The following is a 27,590-nucleotide window of genomic DNA, read 5'->3' as shown; positions in this document are numbered from 1 at the left end:
GCTTGCTTGTACTCTCTCTCTCTGTCAAATAAATAAATAAAATCTTTAAAAAAAATTTTTTTTTAATAAATAAATAAATAAATCTTCCTCTCAGCAATAAGTATCACACATTTAAGTGTTTGTTTATAATCTGCTCTAGCTGGTGTAATTTATAAATCTGTAAAAAAGCCATACTAGGAAATTTCAAGACTGGTATGACATGTTGTTTTTTTTCTTACAGTCTAACAGAAGAGCAAAGTATTCTCATAATTTTGAAAGTAGAAAAATTCGAGTAACATTTTAAATAGAAGAGATGATATATATACACATTTAATAACACAAAGACAGAATATAAGACTTATAGAGGAGTCACACATACTACAATAAAAAAACCAAGAATAAAGCAAACTCAGCCTTTTATTTCTCTTAAACAATTAAAAAAAAAATAGAAATGTAGGGCGCCTGGGTGGCTCAGTGGGATAAGCCTCTGCATTCGGCTCAGGTAATGATCCCAGAGTCCTGGGAGGGAGCCCCAAATCGGGCTCTCTGCTCAGCGGGGAGCCTGCTTCCTCCTCTCTCTCTCCGCCTGCCTCTCTGCCTACTTGTGATCTCTGTCAGATAAATAAATAAAATCTTAAAAAAAAAAATAGAAATGTATATTTAAGTGAATCTACCACCTAAATATATGAAAAACTGAACTCCAAGAGATATAAGAATTAGGAAAATAAACATTTTTATGACAATTTTTGCATCCAAGTTGGCATTCAGCATGGATAACAATCTTTTTTTTTTTTTTTTTTGAAGATTTTAAAGTAATCTCTGCACTCAATGTGGGGCTCAAATTTACAACCCCGATATTGAGAGTTGCACGCTCTACCAAGTAAGCCAACCAGGCACCCCTATTTTTTTTACTTAACTTTTTCATTTATAGAAATTGCTTAACTTACTTCATTAAAATGACTGTAGCATTTAATAATCAAAATAACCAAGCCAAATCCTTCAACTTTGGTCTTTTACTTTGATGAAAAAATGACTGGCCAGGATTTCCTTTACATAGCCTTTTATAATGTACTTGATAGCGGTTAACTTATTTTTTTCTTTATGTACATAACCCCAATCCAAAAGCTTTTCTTCACATTTTTAATTAATTAATTTTTAGGATGAAACTATCAAATATACACTAAAATATGATTGAATCAGTCTTTTAGGATACTTCCCTCCCCATAATTTCAGATGAGAAATTAGACTTTGATTGAAAAATAGTTATTCTTCATTATTTTAATTCTGTCTTTAAAACAATGCATCAAGAAATCAATATTATAATAGAACATTTATAAGCTTAAAATGTTCCTAGCAGTAGTAATTCCTCCATAAAATATAACTGCATATATAAAGCAGTATCAAATTCACTCATATGTATTAGACTGTAAAGTATAATGGAAGGTAGCACATCTTTTTATGTCTGGGCTATATAAACATAACAGTTACAAAATGGGAAAGAAAATTGCTTTGTTGCTATTGAATATGTGACTTTGACAAACTTAGCTCTTCATTCTCCTCCTCTTTTGAAAAAAAGGGAGGGAATAATACTACTCACCAATTGTTGTAAAGATTAATGTTTGCAAGGTACCCTGTATAGTTCCCACCTGATAATAGGTACTAAATTAATGGTAACACATTTCATCTCATGGCACTAATTAAGATAAAATATAGTTGATCCTTGAACACAGGGATTAGGGGCACCGGCCCCTGCACAGTGGGAAATACAAATGTAACTTTTGACTCACCCAAAACTGAACTACAAATAGCCTACGGTTGACTGAAAGCCCTACTGATAACATAAGCTGTCCATTAACAAATATTTTGTGGGCGCCTGGGTGGCTCAGTGGGTTAAGCTGCTGCCTTCGGCTCAGGTCATGATCTCAGGGTCCTGGGATCGAGTCCCACATCGGGCTCTCTGCTCAGCAGGGAGCCTGCTTCCCTCTCTCTCTCTCTCTCTCTCTCTCTGCCTGCCTCTCCATCTACTTGTGATTTCTGTCAAGTAAATAAATAAAATCTTTAAAAAAAAAAAAAAAAAAAAAAAAAAAAAAAAAAACAAATATTTTGTATGTTGTATGTATTATATACCATATTATTATAAAGTAAGTCAGAAAAAAGAAAATGTTAAGAAAACCATAAGGAAGAGAAAATACATTTTCAGTACTTGTAAAAAATCCGCATCTAAGTAAACCTACATGGTTCAAACTGGCCTTGTTCAAGGGTCAACCGTATACTGCCTTATCTGGGCTAGTCTATAAGCTATGTAATTGACTGGGCTGAGGAACTCTGCAATTCAGAAGTCACTCCACAGCTCTCTGTCTGTATACTAAAAACCAGCCAGCTTGTACAAAAGTGCATGAGAGCACAAACAACACCCCATCGTCTTCCACAGTGTTTTCTTTAGTATCCATTATTTATTACAAACTAACAGTAAGGTCATTTAATAGAATTAAGGATCTGGGAGGCAATTTAATGTGAATGTTGAAGGTTTTAGAATTGAGAAAATATTTAATATATAACTTGTGACTGATTTTCAGACCTACTTAGTTATGTAAAATGACCAATTATGGTTAGGTTTAAAATACACAAGTGCAAATAAAAATTCAAATGTGTAAAAAAAGATCTCTCTTCAGTTCCTATAAAAAGAAAAAAGGACAAAACTAAATACATACAATTATATTACAAATATCAGGAAACTTCTACCATCAACAGTGATTATCTTTTTCATATAGAAAAGTAACAATCTTTTCCCCACACACATTTAATTAATATGAAACAGAACTACAACATATTACATTATTTTCTTGGGGGGGCTACTAAAGACCACAAAATGATTTACCACAAAAAATGTTTTGTGCAAAAGTTAAAGAAACTGTATTTGAACAGAGTAGAACAGGAAAGAGGAATCATTACCAGGTACCCATTGTTAGGAATGGAGTTATATCCCCCCAACACCTATCCCACTGCCAGCAATGGGAGTGGAGACAACGATGACATAAAAATTAACATTTTATATTACTTTAAAGTAGATAATGCCAGATTATTTCAATATTATGAAGAGCAAATATTCATTCTTAACCATTTAGCAAGGACATGCACCAGGAAATTCTATTATCTTCTCAACATTCACCTGGACAGAGGGATGCGGATGGTACAGATGGAAGACTTAAAAAGAGAGAGACAGAGAAACAGACGGAGGAAAATACATACAACATTATGCATTTAGTACAAATAATGAAAAACGACTTTCATGACACATTTTCTAAGAAAAGTTATTTTTACATGTCTTGAAATCCTATAAAAACCAGATATATCACAAGGGGTTAAAAACAAAGTCACTGATGAATGATAATCACTTATTAGCAGAGTTCATGCAAGTATCTTAGTTGGAAAGCTACTGTCCCAAGTCAAAAAATGTATGCTCTGCCGCATGATGACCTATGAGAATCAGTTCTCAAAAGAAATTATTTTGTATTCGGTACTGACAGAACTCTTGAGAAGGGGCTATACAAACTGAAGTTATAGAAATTTTTAAGTGATAATCTTAAAATACCATACAAAAATGTGTAAATGAAAAGATGCTTTCGAGTTGCAGGGCATTATAAAATCCGTAATGCAGATTAAGACAAAAGAACTTCCCTTCTTCATTTAAAAAAAATTGTTAGCATAATCTTATAAGTTCCAAACTGCATTTTCAGTCAGCAGCAAAAGGTGCACCAGCATACTTCACAGGCCCTGGGAATGACCAAGGGGGCACTTGACCTTCAGAAGGGCGCGGCCAGCACAAGCTCCCCACTGCTCATGGGTGCACACAGGAAAAAGTTTGCAACATGTCTCACCTGGGAGATACTCTAAGCATTCAAACATTTATACTCCTCTTTTATCTACCCTGTCAGAAAGGAAAACTGCTTTTTAAAGATATAAACAATATAAATTCTGATAGTAAAGCACTGTAAAAATTAGGTATGATATTTTTGGCACAAAGCACTTTTAAAATCTGAGCTCATTTTGCAAAATATATATCTGGAATTTCTTATTTGAAAATAAAAGCTTTCAACATACACACATGTGTAAATGATTGTATGAATTAACGAATTAGATTCTAGGTTTCCTTAAATACTGAATATCCCTTCAGTATACTTCAGTACCAGATATCTGCATGCAGACCTCCACATTCCACACCATACAGATATTGCACAATTAACATTGCCAAAATACAAACTCATGCAGTCTGGCAAGACTTAGGGTTTACCTTTCAATATTATTTTTTTGTATGTATTTGACTCCAATACCCCTTTCCAGAAAAGCTGTATAACCAATTTCGGAAATACAATGCCTGCTATCTTTCCTGGACAAATATTAAATCTGTACCAATACATTCAGGCATTCCACTTATGTTTTCCAGCACTTAAAATTCAGCAAAACCTGTTTGGGACATTTCTTATAGCATTCCTTCAAAAACAGGAGAAGCTTCGTCTGATGTAAAAGAATTAAAATGAGTCCACAAGGCAGTAATTTTTCCACCAAAGATCTCGCTCCATCTGAAAAGCACTGCAGAACAATATTTTAAGTCTGTCAACTTTCACAGAGCCATTAGGTGCAAAGTCTGCTAAAAAATAAAAATCTTGTAACATACCATGACAGCTGGATGTGTTTCTTACTGAATTGCACAATATAATTCAACTTTTTTTCCTCCCTAAAGTGTTTTAGGGTATGCTACAGCTGCTAAAAGGATTTCTGTTTTTCTTGGTCCTCTGTTTGTTGGGTCTAAGATTGATGACATCTCCACCATTAAGGGTACCTGAATTCTGACCCGAGTGACTTCCAGTAGATGTATTAAAGACACCTGTATAAATTGAGGGAAAACAGACAGAGTGATACTGATAGAGCTCAGGGTTACCAATTACAGATGGTACATCCAGCATCTTAGTAAATCAGTAATATTTTCCATATTTGTATTTTCAAGCTTTTGTTTTCATTTAATATATTTTTAAAAAATTTCTTACAGTAAACTCTAAACCCCCACCTTTTTAAGTAAACATGAGCTCAAACTCACAACCCTGAGATCAAGAGTTGCATGTTCTACCAACTAAGCCAGCCAGATGCCCCACATTGGATTTATTTTTAATAGCAAATATACATTGCTTGTCAAAGTTCAAAGGATATACAAAAGGGATTAAAGCCTCCCTTTCAAGGGCACCTGGGAGGTTCAGTCATCAAGCATCTGTTTTCAGGTCAGGTCATGATCCTAGGGCCCGGGGATCAAGCCCCACATTGGGCTCCCCACTCAGCAAGAAGCCTGCTTCTCCCTCTCCCACTCCCGCTGCTTGTGTTCCCTCTCTCCCTATGTCTCTCTCTGTCATATAAATAAATAAAATCTTTTAAAAAATAAAAAGTCTCCCTTTCAAATCACCAGTTTATTTTCCCTAAAGCATGCATGTGTTATCAATTTTCCCACGTATCCCTCCAGAGATATTTTATGCATATTTAAGTAAAAAGGCATAAACATTCCTTTTTCTCCCTTAATTATCAAAATGGTGATTAACTGTACACACTGTTCTGCATCTTTTCACTAACAATCTATTTCTGAAATTTGGAATCAGTAAATATGATAATTTTTTAAAAAAGATTTTATTTATTTATTTGACAGACAGTGATCACAAGCAGGCAGAGAGGCAGGTAGAGAGAGAGGAAGAAGCAGGCTCCCCACCGAGCGGAAAGCCCAATGCGGGGCTCGATTCCAGGACACTGGGATCATGACCTGAGCAGAAGGCAGAGGCTTTAACCCACTGAGCCACCCAGGCGCCCCTACAGTTTCATTTTGAACTGTAATCTCTATAATCTCTAGATTATAGATTAAGCTATAATCTTTAAGCTATAAATCTATAATCTTAAACTATAATAATAAACTATAATCTCTAATTTATAAACTACTTATTATCCATGATACACAAAAGTCTGGCCCAGAGACACGGTCAGCAATACAAAGATGACTAAGACCAATTCCTGCCCACAAGAAGTTTATACTCTAATAAGTGAGGTGAGCTGATATACAAATAAGAAATGCTAGATACTCTACCTTAAGTGTCATAAAGAGACCCAAGAGTCCACAGATGGTTCCAAGGAAGGACCAATTATAGCTACTGTATGAGAAAGGACAAACTGATAAGAAAGGTATAATGGGACAGCTGGCAGTGCAATGGACTCAGATCTCTCTCAGAAGAAAAGCAGAGTGGTCATGGCTCTTGCTAGATATACAGTGAGCAAAGAAAGCTTTCTAGACAGTCCTTGAGTAATGAATAGCTCTTTGGCAGGGATGGGAAAAGAGAGAGGTCATTCTCTAAGCAAAAAGGAAGAAAACAGTCCTAGAATGTTTAAGAAACAGCAAGACCTTTAGCAGAACTGGAAAACGGGGTCCATGTATAATAGTGGGGCATCAGGCTACACAGAATGGACAATACTATCTTTATTTATTAATTTTTTTAAAAAGATTTTATTTATTTATTTGACAGACAGAAATCACAAGTAGGCAGAGAGGCAGGTAGAGAGAGAGGAAGGGAAGCAGGCTCCCCGATGAGCAGAGAGCCCAACGCGGGGCTCGATCCCAGGACCCTGGGATCATGACCTGGGCCGAAGGCAGAGGCTTAACCCACTGAGCCACCCAGGTGTCCCCGATACTGTCTTTAGATCTCAGAATGAAGAGAGCTGCATTTAATATTCTCCACAATACGAATCTATCAAAGGGCTTTACTCAGTGAACTGGAAGAGACAATAATGGAGCCCAGAAGATAAGACCAGACAGCAGCTTATTACAACTGTCCTATTTTGTTTCACAGAGCACTTGAGGTGTCTGATGATAAGAACATATGCAATAAAAATGACAAAATAACAACGAAGAAGAAGCCAGAACCAAGAGGGAAGGGGAGTTAAAAGAGGTCAAGAAAATAATGTATGTAGTGGGGGGTTAGGGACAGAATACAGATATGAAGTCTCTAAGAAATTACAGAGAAGCTTTAGAAACAGAAAATACGGATCTCAGCTTCCTGGAAGCCAAAGCAAAGAGTAAGACATGGTGAGACCTTGTCACAGAGAAGACAACATACTTAGGTCTTCAGGAAATGTTAGACTTTGTAGGCATTTATTTATTTAAAGATTTTATTTAGTTTATTTGAGAGAGAGAGAAAGTATGAAAGAGAGTCTGTGAGCAGGGGGAAGGGGTAGAAGGAGAAACAAGTGCCCTGCTGAGCAGTGAGCCCAATGCAAGAGTCAATCCCAGGACATCGTGCCCTGAGCCAAAGGCAGACACTTAACCAACTGAGGCACCCAGGTGCCTCTTTGTAGGCATCTAACATTACAAAAACAAAACAAAAACCCGTAAAGTGTATGGAGACAGTACAAGTATTCCTCAGAAGAACAAGTGTTAAGACCTCCTTTATACATAGGACAGATCTTTATATATAAAGTCTTTATTTCTGTTCTTAATACATAAAACGGATTTAGAAAGTTAAATGGTTAAAAAAATATTTTAACTCAATATACCTTCTAATATGAGACCTGATACTAAGTTTTAATAATTGCTGATCTAATACTTTCCAATCACATTTCTTAAAGAAATGAACATATTATATATATTTTTTTAAATGTAGGGGTGGGGCACAAGGGTGGCTCAGTGGGTTAAAGCCTTTGCCTTCGGCTCAGGTCATAATCCCAGTGTCCTGAGATGGAGGCCCTTGTCAGGCTCTCTGCTCAGTGGGGAGCCTGCTTCCTCCTCGCTCTTTGCCTGCCTCTCTGCCTACTTGTGATCTCTGCCTGTCAAATAAATAAATAAAATCTTTTAAAAAAATAAAATAAAATAAAAAATAAATAAAAATGTAGGGGCATCTGGGTAGCTCATTCAGTTAAGCATCCAATTCTCAACTTCATCTCAGGTCATGATCTCGGGGTCCTGAGATTAAGCCACACATCAGACTCTGTACTCAGTGTGGAGTCTGAATGTCTCTCTCCCTCTACCCCTCTCTGCACTTGCTCTCTAAAATATATAAACTTTTTTTTTTTTTATTTGGCAAAGACAGCGAGAGAGGGAACGCAAGCAGAGGGAGTGGGGGAGGGAGAAGCAGGTTTCCTGCAGAGCAGGGAGCTGGATGCGGGGCTCAATCCCAGGACCCTGGGATCATGACCTGAGCTGAAAGCAGCCGCTTAACAACTGAGCCACTCAGGCGCCCCTAAATAAATCTTTTTTAAAAAACAGTAAATATGGGTGCCTGGGTAGCTGAGTTGGTTAATCATATGACTTGATCTCAGCTCAGGTCTTTATCTCAGGATTTTGTATTCAAGCTCAGCACTGGGCTCTGCGTTGGGCATGGGACCTACTTAATGGGGGGCATCTGGGTGGCTCAGTGGGTTAAAGCCTCTGCCTTCGGCTCAGGTCATGATCCCAGGGTCCTGGGATCAAGCCCTGAATCGGGCTCCCTGCTCAGCAGGGAGCCTGCTTCTCCCTCTCTCTCTGCCTGCCTCTCTGCCTACCTGTGAACTCTGTCTGTCAAATCAATCAATAAATAAAATCTTAAAAAAAAAAATTAAGAGATGGTTAAAAAAATAAATAAATATGATAATAATGAATGGAAAATTTATGTAAATATGGGATTAAAATTTCTTGGGTACTTACCAATTTTGTTACTACTTGAATGCATTAATTCTGGATCCTCAGCTATTTGCTGTTTGAGTTTTTGAAGGTATTTTTCAGCCAAATATTTAAAAACTAGAATAAAAACAAAAATCTTACCAGGTCAGTATAATTTACGCATGTAAAATCTGTTATTTAGTATCAGTCACTGTCTATTGTATACTTCCTAAAAACATTTATTTATTTTTGAAATACCTGTATTCTTTCATTCATCCTTACTAAACACATTAAAATTAAATTGGAAGTATACGATCTAGTTAAAAAAATTAAACTTTTAAAAATTATTTGAGCAGGAGCTCCTGGGTGGTTCAGTGGGTTAAGCCTCTACTTTTGGCTCAGGTCATGATCCCAGGGACCTGGGATTGAGCCCCACATCAGGATTCCTGCTCTTCAGGAAGCCTGTTTCTCCCTCTCTCTCTGCCTGCCACTCCCGCTGCTTGTGCTCCTTTTCTGTTAAAGATTTATTTGACAGACAGAGATCACAAGTAGGCAGAGAGGCAGGCAGAGGGAGAAAGGGAAGCAGGCTCCTTGCCGAGCAGAGAGCCCGATGCAGGGCTCGATCCCAGGACCCTGGGATCATGACCTGAGCCAAAAGCAGAGGCTTAACCCACTGAGCCAACCAGGCGCCCCCAAAATAAATAAAATCTTAAAAAAAAATTATTTGAGCAATACCTAAGTACAATGGTCATAATAAATACATATGGCATTTTAGTAGCAAAGAAATAATACTTGTAGTTATTAGTTTTAGGTACTTGAATAGGAATCAAAATTCAGAACACTACACTAATGAAAAGTTGTCCCCTTTTTAAAAAAGATTTTATTTATTTTTGAGAGAGAGAGAGAGAGAGAAGGCATGCATGAGCATGAGCTGGGGAGTGTGGCAGGCAGAGGGACAGAGGCAGATGCCGACTCCCTGCTGAGCAGGGAGCCCAATGCAGCACTTGATCCCAGGACCATGGATCATGACCTGAGCCAAAAACAGATGCTTAACCTACTGAGCCATCCAGATGCCCAAGATATCTCCTTCCTTTAGGTGAAAAAAACTACCTAGAAGACATTTGAGTAATAATCAAGTTGTAATCTAATAAAAGAAGTAGCAGTTCTAGAGTGAGAAAAATAATTGCCTTCTTCTACTGTCAATTTATTAAACTGGGAAATATTACTGAACAAATTAAGGTCGGGGTGCCTGGCTGGCTCAGTGAGTAGAGCATGGGGCTCTTTATCTAGGGGTCATAAGTTTGAGCCCCATGCTAGGGACAAAGATTACTTAAAAAAAGCAAACAAACAAAAAAAAGCAAACCAAAGAAACCCCCCCCAACAATGAGGGGTGCCTGGGTTGGTTGGGCACCCACCTCCTCGTTTTGGCTGAGGTCATTATCTCATGGGTTGTGGACTGAACCCCACATTGGGTCTGCACTTAGCAGGGAGTCTGGTTGATAATACCCTCTGCCCCTCCCCTGCTCTCTCTCTCAAATAAATAAATCTTTTTAAAGACACCCACACCAATAAATTAAGGTCATTGTAACCATCTAATGGAATAACCTCTACAAAGGAGTTCTTGAACAAGTCAGTAACTTGAAGAGGTATGCATGAAAAACACATGCATGCATACACACTCATATATATACAGTTATATTTTTAAAGATAAAAAACAAAACAAAACAAAACCCACTAAAGTTTTTCTATAGGGAGTAACAAGTATTCAGAGTCATTGGTAATTAGTTAAGGACTCTAAGAAAGAAGCATCATGTCTCTAAATTTTACTTGATTGTTGACAAGAAAATTCTGTTCTTATTACATGTATGATTTCTAGAAACCACAACAGAAAAAATGTAAGTAGAATAAAACTTTCTGCTATTAATTTTTTTTAAAAGAGTTTACCTTCAGTCACATTTAGATCTTCTTTCACTGACGTTCTGTAGAATCTTAGCTTTAACTTTTTTGCCAGTGCCTCAGCTTCTTCACTATATATTGATTAAAAGGAAAAAAAAAAAAAAAGGTACTTTCTGATAGCCTGTTTTAAAAGATCATTTTTATTACATTTACTGAATACAGCTTGCAGGTAGGGGGTGTCAGACCTTCCAGCCCAGTTGAAAGCTATGTTCACAGTGCTGAGACAGGATTTTTAGTTTTCAGTATTCCTGGGGGATAAACACCACTATACTGTCATTTCTATAGTCATTGAACTTGAGCCTTAAAATGGCTAAATATCTCTTTTCTTTATATAATACTTAAGTTAACTTACTTTCTTGTTTTTAAAAACATTTGAATTTAAGTGCACTCTGAAAACCCTATGCTACATTCCTTATTTTACTCATACTGGCTATGAAACTACTTTGCTGCCAAAATCCAAGTCATCATATTAACTGTGTCTATGAGAGCATGCTCCTAATTTTAGTTTTATTATGACTCCTGATCTGACTCCACAGTTTTACTAAGACTGTGGTAGTTCTGCTCTAAAATTGTTCCCGAAGGGGGCTCCTGGGTGGCTCAGTTGGTTGGGCAACTGCCTTCAGCTCAGATCATGATCCTGGAGTCCTGGGATCCGGTCCTGCATCCACTTCCCTGCTCAGCGGGGAGACTGCTTCTCCCTCTGACCTTCCCCCTTCTCATGCTCGCTTGTTCTCTCTCTCTCTCATTCTCTCAAATAAATTTTTTAAAAAAGTCTTTAAATTCGTTCCCAATGATTCCACCCTCCCCCTACCTTCCTCCTGGTTTTTAATCCTCATGTAGCCTTTCCTACATTGTAATCAAGGTTAATCTGTGTGATCAGTAATACACAGAAGGGATAGTATCTGACTTCTGAGATGAGGTCATAAGAGACATTATGGCTTCTGCTTTGTACTGTCTTGAATCCCATGACTGGGGGAAGCTGGCTGCCATGCTGTGCCGACACTCAAGCAGCCCTAGGGAGAGGTCCGCATGGCAAGGAACTAAGGCCTCCTGACAACAACCAAGTGAGGGAGCCGTCCCAGAAGTGGATCCTCCAGCCCCAGTCGAGGTTGCCACGACTACCATCCTGGGCAACATCGCGACTGCAAGTTCACGAAAAACTGGAACCAGAACTACCTGGCTAATCCACTCTCAAATCCCTGACCCACAGAAACTGAAATAATAAATAATTGTTGTTTTAAGCCACTAAGTTTTGGGTCCATTGGTTATACAACAACAGATAACTAATATTAAGAACATACAAACAAGATAAAAACCAAAGACTTTTCAAAGCTAGCAAATACAGACAGAAATTATTCAAATGCTCTGTTCACAAATTTGAATAGTATTTCTAAATACACAAAACAATATGAATCTGAACTACTTACCCCTTTAAACTCATCAACATAGATTAGCTACTTGCTCTAGATATTAAAACATACAGGGATGTTTTTCTTAACATTAAATCTAGATTTGCTTTAACATCAAGAGCTGGATTTATGGTATAAGACCTAAAACTGGAATTCTAAAAGAGCCTTCAAAATTTATTTCCTGTAATTTTCTCTACTTACGATTTCATATGAACTTTTTTTAAACCCAAACCAATCACCTAGAATAGCTCACAGAAAATTTAAATTTAAGGCAGTCTCTATAAAGGGTTTCCTAAAATTTTTAAATCGACACAAAAATTAAAACAGGTTTTAACTTTACAGAATTACCACCTCCCCCTCTAAAGTTGACATCTTACTTCTTTATACAAGAATCATCCAAGAGGTCAATCTTGTTTTGCACAAGCACAGTTGGTATATCTCCAACTTCAGCTACTACTTTCTCTCTCCAACTGGAAATTGCTTCAAAAGATTCCCTGTCTGTGGTAGAAAATACAAGCACACAAGCCTGGGCTCCTGTAAGGTCACAAAATAAGAATATTATTTACATTAATGAAGCAATCCTATATAGGATGAGGGCAACTTTTACCTATTCAAACCATTTTTTTAATTGAAGTGTAACTAAGATACAATGTTATATTAGTTTTAGGTTTAGCAAAACCATTTTTATGTAAATGAATATTGAGCTCACCTTTGCAGCACTGTTTATGTTTTAACATACAAATTCTATTTTCTAATTCCAAGAACCAGTGGTTTTTAAAATTGTGTACATTCTTATTAACTATTCATTCTTATTAACTAATTGTTAAATAAAAGCTTGGAAAAAAAAACTGGACATATTCTTTTCAGAACACCATGAAATAATGATATTGAATATTATAAAAGCAAGAAAGAGGCATGCCTGGGTGGCTCAGTGGGTTAAGGCTCTGCCTTCGGCTCAGGTCATGATCTCAGGGTCCTGGGATCAAGCCCCATAGGGGGTTCTCTGCCCCACCCCCACCCCGCTGCCTGCTTCTCTGCCTACTTGTGATCTCTCTGTCAAATAAATAAATGAAATCTTTAAAAGAAAAAAAAAGGCAAGAAAGAATGGTAAGCTAAGTAAGAATGACAAGCTATTGTCAAGTTCTTCCTATTAATATCTACCATTTGCTTCTGAATTTTTCAGCAAATTTGAGAAAAATCATAATTTTCTCATTCTATTTTCTTTTAAAAAAACTTTCTTATTTTATTTTAGTAGCAGAATACCAGTGATGTTAATGAACATAATTTAAGAATCAGTACCATAAGGTTAAAAAAAGTAAAAAAAAAAAAAAAATATATATATATATATTTATTTATTTATTTATTTATTTAAAATAGAGGAAAATAAAATCTTTAAAAAAAAATAAAATAAAATAAAATAGAGGAAAAGGTTTAATTTCATTGTTTATCCTGTTGGTTTTTTTTTTTAAGATTTATTTTTATTTTTATTTATTTATTTGACAGAGAGAGATCACAAGTAGGCAGACAGGCAGGCAGAGAGAGAGGAAGGGAAGCAGGCTCCCTGCTGAGCAGAGAGCCCGACGTGGGACTCGATCCCCGGGGCCCTGAGATCATGACCTGAGCCGAAGGCAGCGGCTTAACCCACTGAGCCACCCAGGTGCTCATCATTTTTTAATCCTGTTTAACTGCACAGTTCTTATTACTCAATGACTATATTGTAATTTCCATGCTGAATGACAATATTTTAACTTTGAATTACCACATTAAGTGGCAACCTTCTGAAAGAAGCCCTTTTATTTTAAGTCGGCTCCACACCCAATGTGGGGCTTGAACTCACAACCCTGAGATGAGGAGTCACATGCTCTACTGACTAAACCAGCCAGGCACCCCTGAAAGTTCTTTTATAAATGATTAGATGTTACATTAATCAGGCAGCACGGTGACAAAAGCAGATACATAGGCAACAAGAGAAAATCACCCTGGGATCAAGAGGACTTTCTGGAATCAAGGCACGTTTCTTACTGTTACTCTTTCCTTCTAGATCCCTCAGGTATTGGACTTTCCTAATAAGACTGGGCTGCCTAAGATACTCTATGGCCAAAAAACATGTGTGTACCACCAACGGGAATATTGTAGTAGAAAGCAAAAGAGCATGAAAGAGAAAAACCATCAATTCATTATTACTATAAAAGCAGAGGCTTCATATGGGAAAACCTTTCCTACTCTAAAACAGGTTTTTATATCAAAGACTGTATTAATTATAAAAATTGTCTAAATTAATATAAAAATGGGGCAGGGGACAAGGTACAACACAGACAAAAGCACCCTAACACTTTCCATGAATTTAAGGAGAAATAAAACTGACAAGGGAGGGCGCCTGAGTGGCTCAGTGGGTTAAAGCCTCTGCCTTTGGCTTGGGTCATGATCCCAGGGTCCTGGGATTGAGCCCCACATCATGCTCTCTGCTATGTAGGGAACCTGCTTCCTCCTCTCTCTCTGCCTGCCTCTCTGCCTACCTGTGATCTCTGTCAAATAAATAAATAAAATATTTAAAAAAAAAAAAAAAACTGACAAGGGATGCCTGGGTGGCTCAGTGGGTTGAGTGACAGACTCTTGATTTTGGCTCAGGTCATGACCTCAGGGTAGTGAGATAGAGAGCCCCATGTCTGGCTCTACACTGGGCATGGAGCCTGCTTAAGATTTTCTCTCTCCCTCTCCCTCACCTCTTTCTCTCTCTCAAAAAAACAAAATAAAATAACCCCCAACACTGACAAGATCACACTATATACTAGTAAGTAAATTTATATTTACTTGAACTCTAATATTTACTTAAACTATAAATAAAATAAATTAAAACATTATTTCATTACACTTTGACTAAGAAACTTTTTTTTAAGATTTTATTATTATTATAAATAAAATCTTAAAAAAAAAAAAAAAGGGACACCTGAGTGGCTCATTTGGTTGGACGACTGCCTTCGGCTCAGGTCATGATCCCGGAGTCCCGGGATGGAGTCCCGCATCAGGCTCCCAGCTCCATGGGGAGTCTGCTTCTCCCTCTGACCTTCTCCTTGCTCATGCTCTCTCTCACTGTCTCTCTCTCAAATAAATAAATAAAATCTTTAAAAAAAAAAAAAAGATTTTATTATTCTTATTTTTTAAAGATTTTATTTAGGGGCACCTGGAGGCTCAGTGGGTTAAAGCCTCTGCCTTCAGCTCAGGTCATGATCTCGGGGTCCTGGGATTGAGCCCCATGTCGGGCTCTCTCTCAGCAGGGAGACTGCTTCCCCCTCTCTGCCTACTTGTGATCTCTGTCAAATAAATAAATAAAATCTTTAAAAAAAATAAATAAAAAAGGATTTTATTTATTTACTATTATTTATTATAAAACTCTATTAGCTTTAAATCTAGAATTTTAGGGCACCTGGGTGGCTCAGATGGTTAAGCATTTGCTTTCAGCTCAGGTCATGATTCCAAGGTCCTGGGATCCAGTCCTGTATCCGGCTTCCTGCTCAGTGGGGAACCTGCTTCTCCCTCTCCCTCTATTGCTCCTCCTGCTTGTGCTCCTTCACTCTCTTTCTCAAATAAATAAATAAAATCGTAAACAAACAAACAAACAAAACCTAGAATTTTATATCCAGTCAATAGTTCTTTGAGGGCCCATTAGGGTATTTGCAGGGATACAAAGTCTTTAAAAAAAGACAAAGACACTTAAAAAAAAATACAAAACAAGAAACTCTTAGAGGAAGTATACTTTAATAATAATGTATAAAAAAGCTGAGAAGATGGTGCCAGAGATATGGGCAGCAAGAATGATTAACTCAGAAAAGCAAAATGTTGTTTAAAAAAATCTTTCTTTGTTTCTAAGATTTTATTTGTAAGTAATCTCTACACCCAACACGGGGCTCAAACTCACAACCCCGGGCTTAAGAGTGACATGCTCTAGGGACTGAGCCAGTCAGGCACCACAAAATGCTGTTTAAAAAATCAATAAACCAACAGATAAAAGAAAAAGTATGTCCATAGCAACCCCAGAATTACTTAGTGGGAGACTGAGTGGGGAGAGACCAAAGGAAAGCGGAGAAGTACTGAAGTGCTAGGCTAAAAAGAGAAGGGAGATGTACTGTTGCATATGTTTAAGCAATCAAGGGAGGTAAACACGAATATGGGTAGAGACATCTGAATTTCACCATAGCTGTGGACAGTTCCTGCCTGTTGTTAATATCCTCAAAGCATATGCTGCAGGTGGCACTCAGCTTTTTGTTGTTGTTGTTTTCAGATTTTATTTATTTGAGAGAGAGAGAAAAAGAGTGACGCATGAGTGCAGGCAGGGGAAAAGGGAGTGGGAGAAGCAGGGAGCCTGATAAAAGGCTCGATCCCAGGACCCTGACATCACGGCCTGAGCCGAAGTCAGATGCTCAGCTGGCTGAGCCACCCAGGCACCCCACACCAGCTCTTCTGAACCTGAGCTTTTACTGATGCTTCAGAAAGACTCTTGGGCTAGCCCATCCTAAGGGAAACTGATAGCTCTGGGGAGAATTTGAAGGTATGGGAGATGGGATAAAACCTCAGCATCACTTTGGAGGGACTATCTTGAGGCATGGCTACATGGTTCCTCACAGGGACTGATTCTCCAATTGCCTACAGTAATAATTAGCTCATTAATGCTCCCTTCATAGGTTTTTTTCCATTTTCTCCCCCCTCTCCCTGGGATCACCTACCAAATAAACCAGCCCACCAAGTTGTGCTAAGAACTGTTTTGTGGGTTACTTTTGCAGATACAATAATTCTGAGAAATGATGGACAACTTATTTTAATTTCCTCTCACTGAATATTATCACTCAGATATATAAATACTCTGTGAAATTGTGATGCATTATGGTTCTTTTCTGCTTAGGAACCTCCTTCCTCCCCCACCAAAAGAGCCCAATTATATACTTTAAAAAGTTAAAGACCCTTTATACAAAATTTTGACTGAGATGACAATAAGACAGATGACAAATACCAGATTCCAAATAAGTGTGGGAAGATCATTCTTTGCAGAATTCACAAAGGAAATGCCCATAAATCCATTATACAACTTTGGAACTCCCTCACAGGCACTTCAAGAATTTTTTTTTTTTAAGAACTGACAAGAAGGGGAAAGGATTTCTTTAGAGGAAGTGCTGGCCACACTAACTCTTCTCTCTTTCTCTTGTTTTAAAGATTTTATTCACTTATTTATTTGAGAAAGAGAGAGAGGGAGAGGGAGAGAGAAAGAGTAAGCAGGGGATAGGGGGGAAGAGTAGAGGAAGAGGGATAAGCAGGCTCCCCGCTGAGCAGGGAGCCCAACATGGGGCTCTATCCCATGACCCTGAGATCGTGACCTGAAATCAACAGTCAAAAACTTAACCAACTGAGCTACCCAGGTGACCCCTTTCTTTCTCCCTTAAGGTGGGGTGCTATGGGGAAAAGTACTATTATTACCTCCTTCATCTTAATCTAGAAGGAATGGACTTTAGTAAGACTACTTAAGTAGCCTGGGATGTGTTCCTGGCAGTTGGGGGCACTCTGGACTGATGGTGCCTTGATTCAAACCTGAGGAAGATGCATGGCTGGGAACAACAGCAAAAAGGCAAGACCAACAGACAAAAAGAAAAGAGCTGCCTTTGGGATTAACTGTGCTCCTGTCGATAGCAAGGCAAAGAATGCACAGGAATTTCATATGGAGAGAGGTAAGCCACATTTCAGAGATAATCTAGCAAGGGGTCATTTTTAACTCATGTCCCATAGGACTGCTTATTGGATGATAGGAGTTTAGCACAGAGGGTAGAGGTGGAACGCAATTCCTGCAAAAGGCAGCAAGGAGGAAAAGAAACTGCAAGAATCAAGTATACAGGGGCATCTGGCTCAGTGGGTTAAGCCTCTGCCTTCAGCTCAGGTCATGATCTCAGGGTCCTGGGATCGAGCCCCGCATCAAGCCTGGCATCGGGCTCTCTGCTCAGTGGGAAGCCTGCTTCCCCCTCTCTCCCTGCCTGCCTCTCTGCCTATTTGTGATCTCTCTCTTTCTCTCTCTCTGTCAAATAAATTAATAAAATCTTTTTTAAAAAATCAAGTATACATGTATATCCCCCAAAATGGGAACCTTGGAGGAATCCAAGACAGTCCCTAGAGAAAGAATCATCTTGGAACACCTGCCACCTGGGGGGCCCCCACCATCAAATAAAAGCACTTGCAAGAGTGCTCCAGTCTGGGACGTCTGGCTAGCTTAGCAGATCAGACCATGTGACTTTTGACTTCGGGGTTGTGAGTTTGAACCTCATGTTGGGCGGAGAGATTACTTAAAAAGAAAAAAAAAAAAAAAAAAAAAAAAAGAGTGCTTAGGTCTCCCAGTTCCATTTTCCCCTGGGCGTGACTGCAGAGAAGGAAAACATATCTCCAGCAAGTCAAAGAAAAGTTAGAGGAAGGAAGCAACCAAAATTCTCTTCCCAGAGTGTAGATACTAACTTGCCTATTAAAAAAACCCAGGGAATGGGACGCCTGGGTGGCTCAGTTGGTTGGGCAGCTGCCTTCGGCTCAGGTCATGATCCCAGCGTCCAGGGATCGAGTCCCACATCGGGCTCCTTGCTCCGCGGGGAGCCTGCTTCTCCCTCTGACTCTTCCTTCCACTCTGTCTGCCTGTGCTCTCACTCGCTCTCTCTCTGACAAATAAATAAATAAAATCTTTAAAAAAAAAAAAAAAAAAAAAAAAACCCAGGGAAGATAAGAGATTTAATGCTAAATTATATTTGTAGTTTTGATTAATACACAAGACTGGCTATTCTAACCACCAAAATGGGATAATGTTTATGACTAGAAATAACTATGAGGCAGGTGAAAAAACTACTTTAGAGTGACCACAGTGACCAGAAAAGACATGAGCTGAAAGGAGTTTTCTTTGAGGATCAAGAAAGAACCTTCTCTCCCCCTACTGCCTACTAAAAACACAGGGATGGTGAGAGACAAAACAGAAGTTGCATTTTGGTAAATTCATGAACTCTGTTCAACATACCAACTACTATAAATATTTTAAAAATATTTTATTTATTTATTTGAGAGAGATGGAGATAGCAAGAGAGAGCACAAATGGGAAGAAGTGGGAAAAGCAGACTCCTCGCTTAGCAGAGAGCCCGATGCGGGGCTCAATTCCAGGACCCTGGGATCACGACCTGAGCCGAAGGCAGATGTTAACCAACTGAGCCACCCAGGCACCCCTATAAGTATTCTAAATTGAAAAATGATCCTATACTGTTATCCTTTCTTTTTCTTCCTTTGACCTCCAGTTCTATGTTGGTACCAGTCATCTTTAAGAAAGTTAATAAAGGGGACGCCTGGGTGGCTCAGTTGGTTAAGCAGCTGCCTTTGGCTCAGGTCATGATCCCAGCATCCTGGGATCGAGTCCCACATCCGGCTCCTTGCTCAGCAGGGAGCCTGCTTCTCCCTCTGCCTCTGCCTGCCATTCTGTCTGCCTGTGCTGGCTCTCTCCCCCTCTCTCTCTCTGATAAATAAAATCTTAAAAAAAAAAAAAAAAAGGAAAGAAAGTTAATAAAGTTTCTTAAAAAATGTTAATAATGCTTTAATTTCTCTGTTGCAATCATTTGGACATATCTTACACCCTTGATACTTAATGGTAGCCAGTGTTTCCTATCCATTTATTTTATTTTTTTTTTAAGATTTTATCTATTTATTTGACAGAGATCACAAGTAGGCAGAGAGGCAGGCAGAGAGAGAGGAAGAAGCAGGCTCCCTGCTGAGCAGAGAGCCCAATTCGGGGCTCGATCCCAGGACCTGGAGATCATGGCAGGAGCCAAAGGCAGAGGCTTAACCCACTGAGCCACCCAGGTGCCCCGTATCCATGTATTTTTAAAAAGACCTTTATTTTCCTACCAGTCAATCTTCCTTCAATAATACCTACTCTAAGAATCAAACCATTAGAAGTTACTTTGCATCACGGATAACAGTAAAACACCCACAAAAGAATCACTTCAAATAATTAACAAACTATTCCACTTATCCACACATCAGGAATATAAAGATCTGAATAAAATTTTGGTGTCAATTATAAGATCACCATTGGCAAATACTTATTTCTAATTAATAAGATCTTTCAAAAAAAGTTACTATTTCTGAATGCAATTCAGAAAATACTCAAGATACATAATGTGTAGAGAAAATTCTGTCCTCAAATTCTAAAGACCATAGGGGCACCTGGGTGGCTCAGTGGGTTAAAGCCTTTACCTTTGGCTCAGGTCATAATCCCAGGATTCTAGGATCGAGCCCCGCATCGAGCTCTCTGCTCAGCGGGGAGCCTGCTTCCCTTCCTCTCTCTCTCTGCGTGCCTCTATGCCTACTTGTCTATCAAATAAATTAAAAAAAAAAAAAATTCTGAAAGACCCTAAAAGACGGCCTCTAGACTTGAGAGTGTTGCTGAAGACCAGCAGCATGAGGGTCACCTGGGAGGTTGCAGAAATGCAGAATCTCAGAGCCATCCACTTGTCTACTAAATTAGAGACTGAATTTTAACAAGCTCCCCAGGGAATTAATGTGCACATGACAGTTTAAAAAACAATGCTCGGGCGCCTGGGTGGCTCAGTGGATTAAGCCGCTGCCTTCGGCTCAGGTCATGATCTCAGGATCCTGGGATCGAGTCCCGCATCGGGCTCTCTGCTCAGCAGGGAGCCTGCTTCCCTCTATCTCCCTCTCTGCCTGCCTCTCCATCTGCTTGTGATCTCTCTCTGTCAAATAAATAAATAAAATCTTTTAAGAAAAAAAAAAAAAATAAAAAATAAAAAAATAAAAAATAAAAAACAATGCTCTATACAACATGGCATAAAATTTAATAAGGCAGGCCAATCAGAAACACAGGTTTTAAAATTATATATATTATAGTTATTATTCTGGATTTCAAATGCCTGGCCCTTATTCTTATTGATAATCTATAAAATGTGAAGCACACAAATTATTTAATGAATCAATCTATCACAGATTCCGTGCTCATATAATTTAAACCATATCTAAAAGATTTGGATAGTCTAATTCTGCTGTCCCTTAATTTTGCATTTATAATGGAAATTTATAAATAGCTTCTTGTCCAGAGCTATTTCATTTCCAACAATTTATATTCACTTATGTTCATGAAAGATGTTACTTTAAAAAAAATGTTTCCTTCTGTTTATGAGCATAATCTCAGATAACAGGTCTCAAGTTTATAACTTCATTTCCCCATATTGTCAGTCAAAACCATTTTTTTCTTAGAAACAAATCACAGTAAAAAAACTATAATGAAAATGTTTTATACTGTACATAACTTTCTGTACTAAGTATGGTGTCTACTATCTAGATAGACTTCTTAAGAATTTAAGAGGAATCGGGGCGCCTGGGTGGCTCAGTGGGTTAAAGAATCACTTGGGATCCCATAAGGGTTTCTAACATGATCTACGCTCTATTCTTTACAATGTCATGTTTCAACATGTCTCCCTATACAATTAATGCAGTATTCTAAGAATATAACGGTGTCTTTAAACAATGGTTTGGTTTTGTTTTTTTTTTTAAGATTTTCTTTATTCATTTGAAAGAGAGAGAGAGATCGCAAGTAGGCAGAGAAAGAGCGGGAAACAGGTTCCCTGCTGAGCAGAGAGCCTGATGCAGGGCTTGATCCAAAGACTCTGATATCATGACCTGAGCCAAAGGCAAAGGTTTAACCTATTGAGCCACCCAGGTGCCCCTAACAATGGTTTTTTTATATGGTAGGTTTTTAAAATGAATTATAATAAAAATTTTCTTAAATATAAATTTTTTAAAATTTTATGTATTTTGAATAATACATTTCTAGGACATAAATCAGTAAGTCCTAATTTTGTAAGGCATGATGTTTCCATCAATAAATCGGTATCTTAATGCATTCTTCCCAGCCGTTACATCCTGTTCCTAGTCTTCGTTTCTATTTAATTATATTATCATATTTGAACCTGAACTAGTAGCAGATGATTATCCAGTTTCCTAGCTAGCATCCAATTACCCTCCCTCCCTGAGAACACCTCTCCCTCACAGCAGTCTCTCCCTCATAATAGCCATATGGTTTAGGCAGATGAACCCACCCTCTTCTCTGGGGGAGAAGGCCCAGGAAGTGCACCAAGCCAATTAGGGTAATCACATTCCTCTACTTAAAGTGATCCGCTCCAGGGTGATCTCATCAGATAAAAGCTCAGAACTTTTGATCCATTGTTGTGGGAATTAACCCCTACCCCCAAGGATATAAACAAAGCCTGTGGCTTCCATCGCTGTTGGTACCAATCTTGCCCCCAAGAGGAAACTCAGCATGAGGAACCCCACACAGGGAGTGTGGCAAGTCAGGAGAATCAGAGGTTAGAGTAAGAACATACTATAACTAAAAGCTACGCTACTTCTACTTTTCTTTGTAGTTCAAGTTACTTTGAGGTTGCTTTTCTCTTCTCAGCAACCAAAGCATTCTGGTGAATCCCAAAGGAAAGCATTTAAGAATATTCAATATGTCATTTCCCAAATTTACATATAATTGTCACTGTTTATTCCTTAATTCATTTTGGGATGTGATGTTTATTCTTATAACTTAGAAAAAGAAGCTGAAACTCAAGACCTGTCTCAGCATCCCATGCTCTTTGCCATTTTAACATGGTTAACTAAAAAAAAATTACATTTTAGAGAGGGCGGTGGGGTTACTGACATTGGGGAGGGTATGGGATATGGTGAGTGCTGTGAAATGCCTAAGTACCCCCGGGGCAAATAATATATTATATGTTAATAAAAATAATTAATTTTAAAAATTACATTTAAGCTTTTTTCTTTTTTTAACATACAATGTATTATTTATTTCAGGGGTACAGGTCTGTAATTCATCAGTCTGACACAATACACAGTGCTCACCACCACACATACCCTCTTAAGAAAAGCTATTAAGAGATAATCTATTTATATGCTTAAGATCACTTTTAAGTTAAAACGTTAAGTGTAGAGGGTATGTGCTTTGGTGAGTGCTGATTCACAGACCTGTACCCCTGGGGATAAAAATACATGTTTATAAAAAATTAAAAATTAAAAAAAAAAAAAAAACGTTAAGTGTAGGGATGCTCGTGGCTCAGTCAGTTAAGCATCTGCCTTGGACTCAGGTCATGAGCCTGCTTATCCCTCTCCCTCTGTGCGGTCTTCCTCTGTCTCTCAAATAAATAAATAACATCTTTAAAAATAAAATAAAATGTTAAGTGTAGGAAACCAAAGCTGCTTGACGCCTTGTAGCCCAAATGAAACAAAGCGGAAAAAAATTTAAATAGCACCCACAGTAAATTAAGATAAGACAAGTAAATACTAACAATTATGGGTCCTTTTTTTAGATTCTGACAAAGAAAGTTTTTTACAGATATTGTGCACACCTAAAAAGTACTAAATAAGAAGCATACAACAAGCCAGATGAGTCAAATTTTAAAAATTAGAAGATTATAATGTTGAACATCCATAGTCTCATGGGATAAAACTTAAGAAAGCATGAATTCCTCAACTACAAAATATTTTTAGCTACCTGGTCTGTTTTTATTTTTTTTAAACCAAGGATCCAAGTGATCTACTTAATAGTACAGTTCCAACATTTTCTCTTTTCTATTTATGTGCAAATCAAATCATTTTTGACATTTGACAAGTTTTGCCTTTTTTCAAGTTAAACTTTATTTTGGGATAATTATAGACTAACACAGTTTTGCTTTTATAGATTAGAGATACACATGACAAATCCATTTTCCAAAAATAACCATACTGGTTAAAAAGTAATACTGCCATTCGAATTGTCAAAAGCTTAAAAACCAAGAACCCAAGGGCATCCGCTCATTCAGTCAGTTAAGCATCTGCCTTTGGCTCAAACTGCGATCTCAGGGTCCTGGGATGGAGCCCCACTGGGCTCCTTGCTCAGTAGGAATCTGCTTGTCCCTCTCCCTCAGCCCTTCCCCCTGTTCTTTCCCTCTTTTTCTCAAATGAATAAATAAAATCTTAAAAAAAAAAAAAAAAAAAGGAAGAACCCAACCTGTTTCTTTTCCTCAAAAAAGAACATATATTTCATAATGAGAATTTAGAGAAAAAAGCTAGGTGAAAACTTTGAAAATCTCATGTACTCCTACTACTTTTTTTTATATTTCCACTAGGGGTTTTGTTTGTTTTTTTTCCATGTGAATGGGGTGAGGGGGTGTGGTGGTAATAACCCCACTAAGAAAATACAAATAATTTTTTTTAAAGATTTTATTTATTTATTTGACAGAGATCACAAGTAGGCAGAGAGGCAGGCGGTGGGGGGTTGGAAGCAGACTCCCTGCTGAGCACAGAGCCTGATTCGGGGTTCCATCCCAGGACCCTGGGATCATGACCCAAGCTGAAGGTAGAGGCTTTAACCCACTCAGCCACCCAGGCGCCCCAAAAATACAAATAATTTTTACTCAAGAATTAACTTTAGGGCACCTGAGTGGCTCAGCCGATTAAGTATCTGCCTTTGGCTGGAGTAATGATTGCAGGTTCCTGGGATGGAGCCCACATCGGAATCCCTGCTCAAAGGGAAGCCTGCTCGTCCCAACTTGTGCACTCTTCTGCACTCAAATAAATAAACAATCTCCAAAAAATTTTTTTAATAAAATTTAAGAATTAACTTTAATTTCCAGGCCTGTTAATCAATAGTGTCAATGCTCATGAAATTAAAGATTTGATAAAAATGCCATCTAATCTAAGAGCTTTGAGCCATAAGAACATAATTCCTGCCTCACACCATGTTACAGGTGCTCCACATCCAAACTAACATCCACAGGAGAGCAACAGTCAAAACTACTGCCCCAGGAAGCCTTCAGAGACACAGTAAACAGAATGAGAAGTAGTGGTAGCATTGTTAGAGTGAGACCTGAGAGGTGCATCTCTCTTCTCAAGAAACAGAACGTCTTCTTAGAGGAGTCAGTGGAAGTCAGGTTTCCCTGGTACCAAGAAAGGCAACTTCTTTGGTTGTTTATACGTTAGTGTAATTATATTTTCATTAGACCTCTGTGGCCATTATTACAAGTTCCCCACATTTTCAAAAGTGGTAAAAAACAATCTATATAGGCAAGAGTCAATAGTTTCTAAGGCCACTTGGGACTATATGGAGCCTTTGGTTACTTTGTTCTCATGACAATCACCATTAGCAATAAGGCAGAGAAACACTGAAAATGCTGTCATAAATTCCAAAACAAAAGGACAAAATTTCAGAGGAAAATGTTAATGGAAACTTCAGGTTCCATTTAGAAATTTCAGCTTTCCTTAAGGAATTTAACCCCGCATTTTAGACTCGTCAGTGCTACAGATGGAGTTCCTTCCTTTCGCATGATCTCACACATCCCTGAACTCTCATAGTACCAAGATGGCTTTATCCATGCAATTTCATGCATCTTAACAAAGTGTCATCTTATTTGCAGGGACTTCACTTTTTCATACCGGTTTCCACTCTTTGACCACAGAGTCATCTCCATGTGGTCAGAGGTAGGCACTGAACAGTTTCTAACTGATTAGAACTGGGAATGCCTACATGAGTCATATAATTCCAAGGCAGATAAGAACTATCCATGGTAGAAAGTATTATTCACCACTCAACAAGATCATTAGGGGAATAATGAGGACCTAAGAGGTTTTTAAAAATACTTTGAAATTAATTCAAGTCTTCTTAGTAAGAAACTCTTCTATGTGGAATAAAAAAAAAAAAAAGTGAAGTTCTTTGTTTGGCCAAAAGAACACGCCCAAATAAACGAACCCCACAATTTACCTCGATAGTAGGCTTTTGTTATTGCATCAAATTCCTCTTGACCTGCTGTATCCCACAACATTAATCTGACATCTTCATCATTGACTCTGAAACAAGAGATGAATTTATCTTCATATGTAAAGAAAACATCTTTAGTAACATAGCTTTGTGCATATTTCTATTTTTCAAATCTGAAGGTTTTAAAACTGCACTGCTGGTTTTCACCTTAAAAAGTCTGAGTGCTTTTAAATGCTGATACCACCACCAGTAGTGAAACTAAAGGGGGAAAAACATTCCTCCGAAGCTATAACTTCATACATGATTTAAGTCTACCTGTCCTGTTTTCTCCTTTAACAATAGTCAAAGACAGTGGTGGCCTGAGGACTAGCAGCACTGGGAAGGGGATTCTCTTAGGTTAGTACTTGCTGTCCTCTTGCTATAACATTCTAATGGGTCCCAGATAAGAATAAGGAAGGAAAAGAAACAAAAAAAGGAAGCGAAAAAGGAATTTAAAAAGGAAGGAAGGGAGGGAGAGAAGGAGAGAGAAAAGAAGCTTGGTTGCCCTACAACTCAAAAATTTACTCTTCTTTTGTTATAAGTGCATTGTCTGGTTCACAGTGGTTATGTTCTATAAAATCACTGCGAACACTAAATTATCAAATACTGAAACACTTTTCCTAGGGGAAATACAAAGTTAGGTTCCTGTGACAACTAGTTACATTTTCACCTAACAAATCAATACACAACCTTGGTTTTTTGTGGTTCTGTTTAAAGATAACTTATTTAATAAATACTGTTAATTCATTAACATTGAACTCAAGGCCAAAAGCACTGTAATTCATGCGTAAATGAAGTGTACCTAGCATACATATTTACTCTATAAGGCACATCATAGCTTTCTTGTACTTAGGAAAACTAGACAGCACTATGCTTGGGGGACATTTTAAACAGCAACATCATCAACAAGAAGTTTAAAAATGTGGCACAAAAATAGAGATGAGAAAACACTTGTTTATAGTGCGAGGGATGAAAAAAGAAGGAAGAGGGTTGCCTTGTTTGACCTAAGTTGAGAATGTGCATGTAGTGTAGCAAATATTTGCTGCTCTGTGCATATCCACAAACGACTACCAAAGCACTAGGAGTACTGACTCTAGGGTTACAAACAGCTATTAGCAAGTAGATCAGTTGCAAATATGGAACCTATAAATAATGAGAACCAATAGTATACTTAAAGTATAAACATGGAATCTACAAATAATGATCAACTGTATATTTAAAATATTAATTTGGTTCAGATAACAAATACAAAAATGAACACACCATGAAGGCTTAAAATGAATCCCCTTAAAATATCTGAGAAAGGAAGTAAACAGAAGTATTTTTAAAAGACAGCAATAGCGGGGGCGCCTGGGTGGCTCAGTGGGTTAAAGCCTCTGCCATCGGCTCAGGTCATGATCCCAGGGTCCTGGGATCGAGCCCCGCATCGGGGGTCTCCGCTCCGCAGGGAGCCTGCTTCCCCCCTCCTCTTTCTCTGCCTGCCTCTCTGCCTACTTGTAATCTCTGTCAAATAAATAAAATCTTAAAAGAAAAAAAAAAAGATGGTAATAGAATACAAATTAGAAATTTAACAATCTTTAAAACAATGAACACAACTATCTTTAATGCTAATGTCTAGGCTAGTCAGATTTGTTTAATGTTACTTATTTCTTTAATACCTGTCAGTTTGTCCCTACAATTTCAAATATGTTTGGGGTGTGAAAGAATAGGCAAAATGAGTGAAGGGGACTGGGAGACA

At 38.0% G+C, this 27,590-nt stretch overlaps 1 protein-coding gene across 1 annotated transcript in view; it reads right to left on the bottom strand.

The window, feature by feature from the left end:
- Positions 1-2,412: 2,412 nt before the first annotated feature.
- RAB23 (RAB23, member RAS oncogene family) overlaps positions 2,413-27,590 on the bottom strand; it is a 37,812-nt gene continuing 12,634 nt past the window's right edge. The window contains exons 3-7 of the mRNA XM_059178337.1: positions 25,817-25,902; positions 12,381-12,537; positions 10,583-10,665; positions 8,684-8,776; positions 2,413-4,864 (exon numbers count right to left, since the gene is read on the bottom strand). Of these exons, the coding sequence (XP_059034320.1) occupies positions 4,725-4,864; positions 8,684-8,776; positions 10,583-10,665; positions 12,381-12,537; positions 25,817-25,902 (559 nt within the window). The 3' untranslated portion in view covers positions 2,413-4,724. The remainder of the gene's footprint in view (positions 4,865-8,683; positions 8,777-10,582; positions 10,666-12,380; positions 12,538-25,816; positions 25,903-27,590) is intronic.

Source organism: Mustela lutreola, chromosome 6, assembly GCF_030435805.1.
Source record: "Mustela lutreola isolate mMusLut2 chromosome 6, mMusLut2.pri, whole genome shotgun sequence".
Lineage (NCBI taxonomy): Eukaryota > Metazoa > Chordata > Mammalia > Carnivora > Mustelidae > Mustela > Mustela lutreola.
Note: the sequence above shows the minus strand (reverse complement) of the source record. Positions and strands in the feature narration are given on the sequence as shown.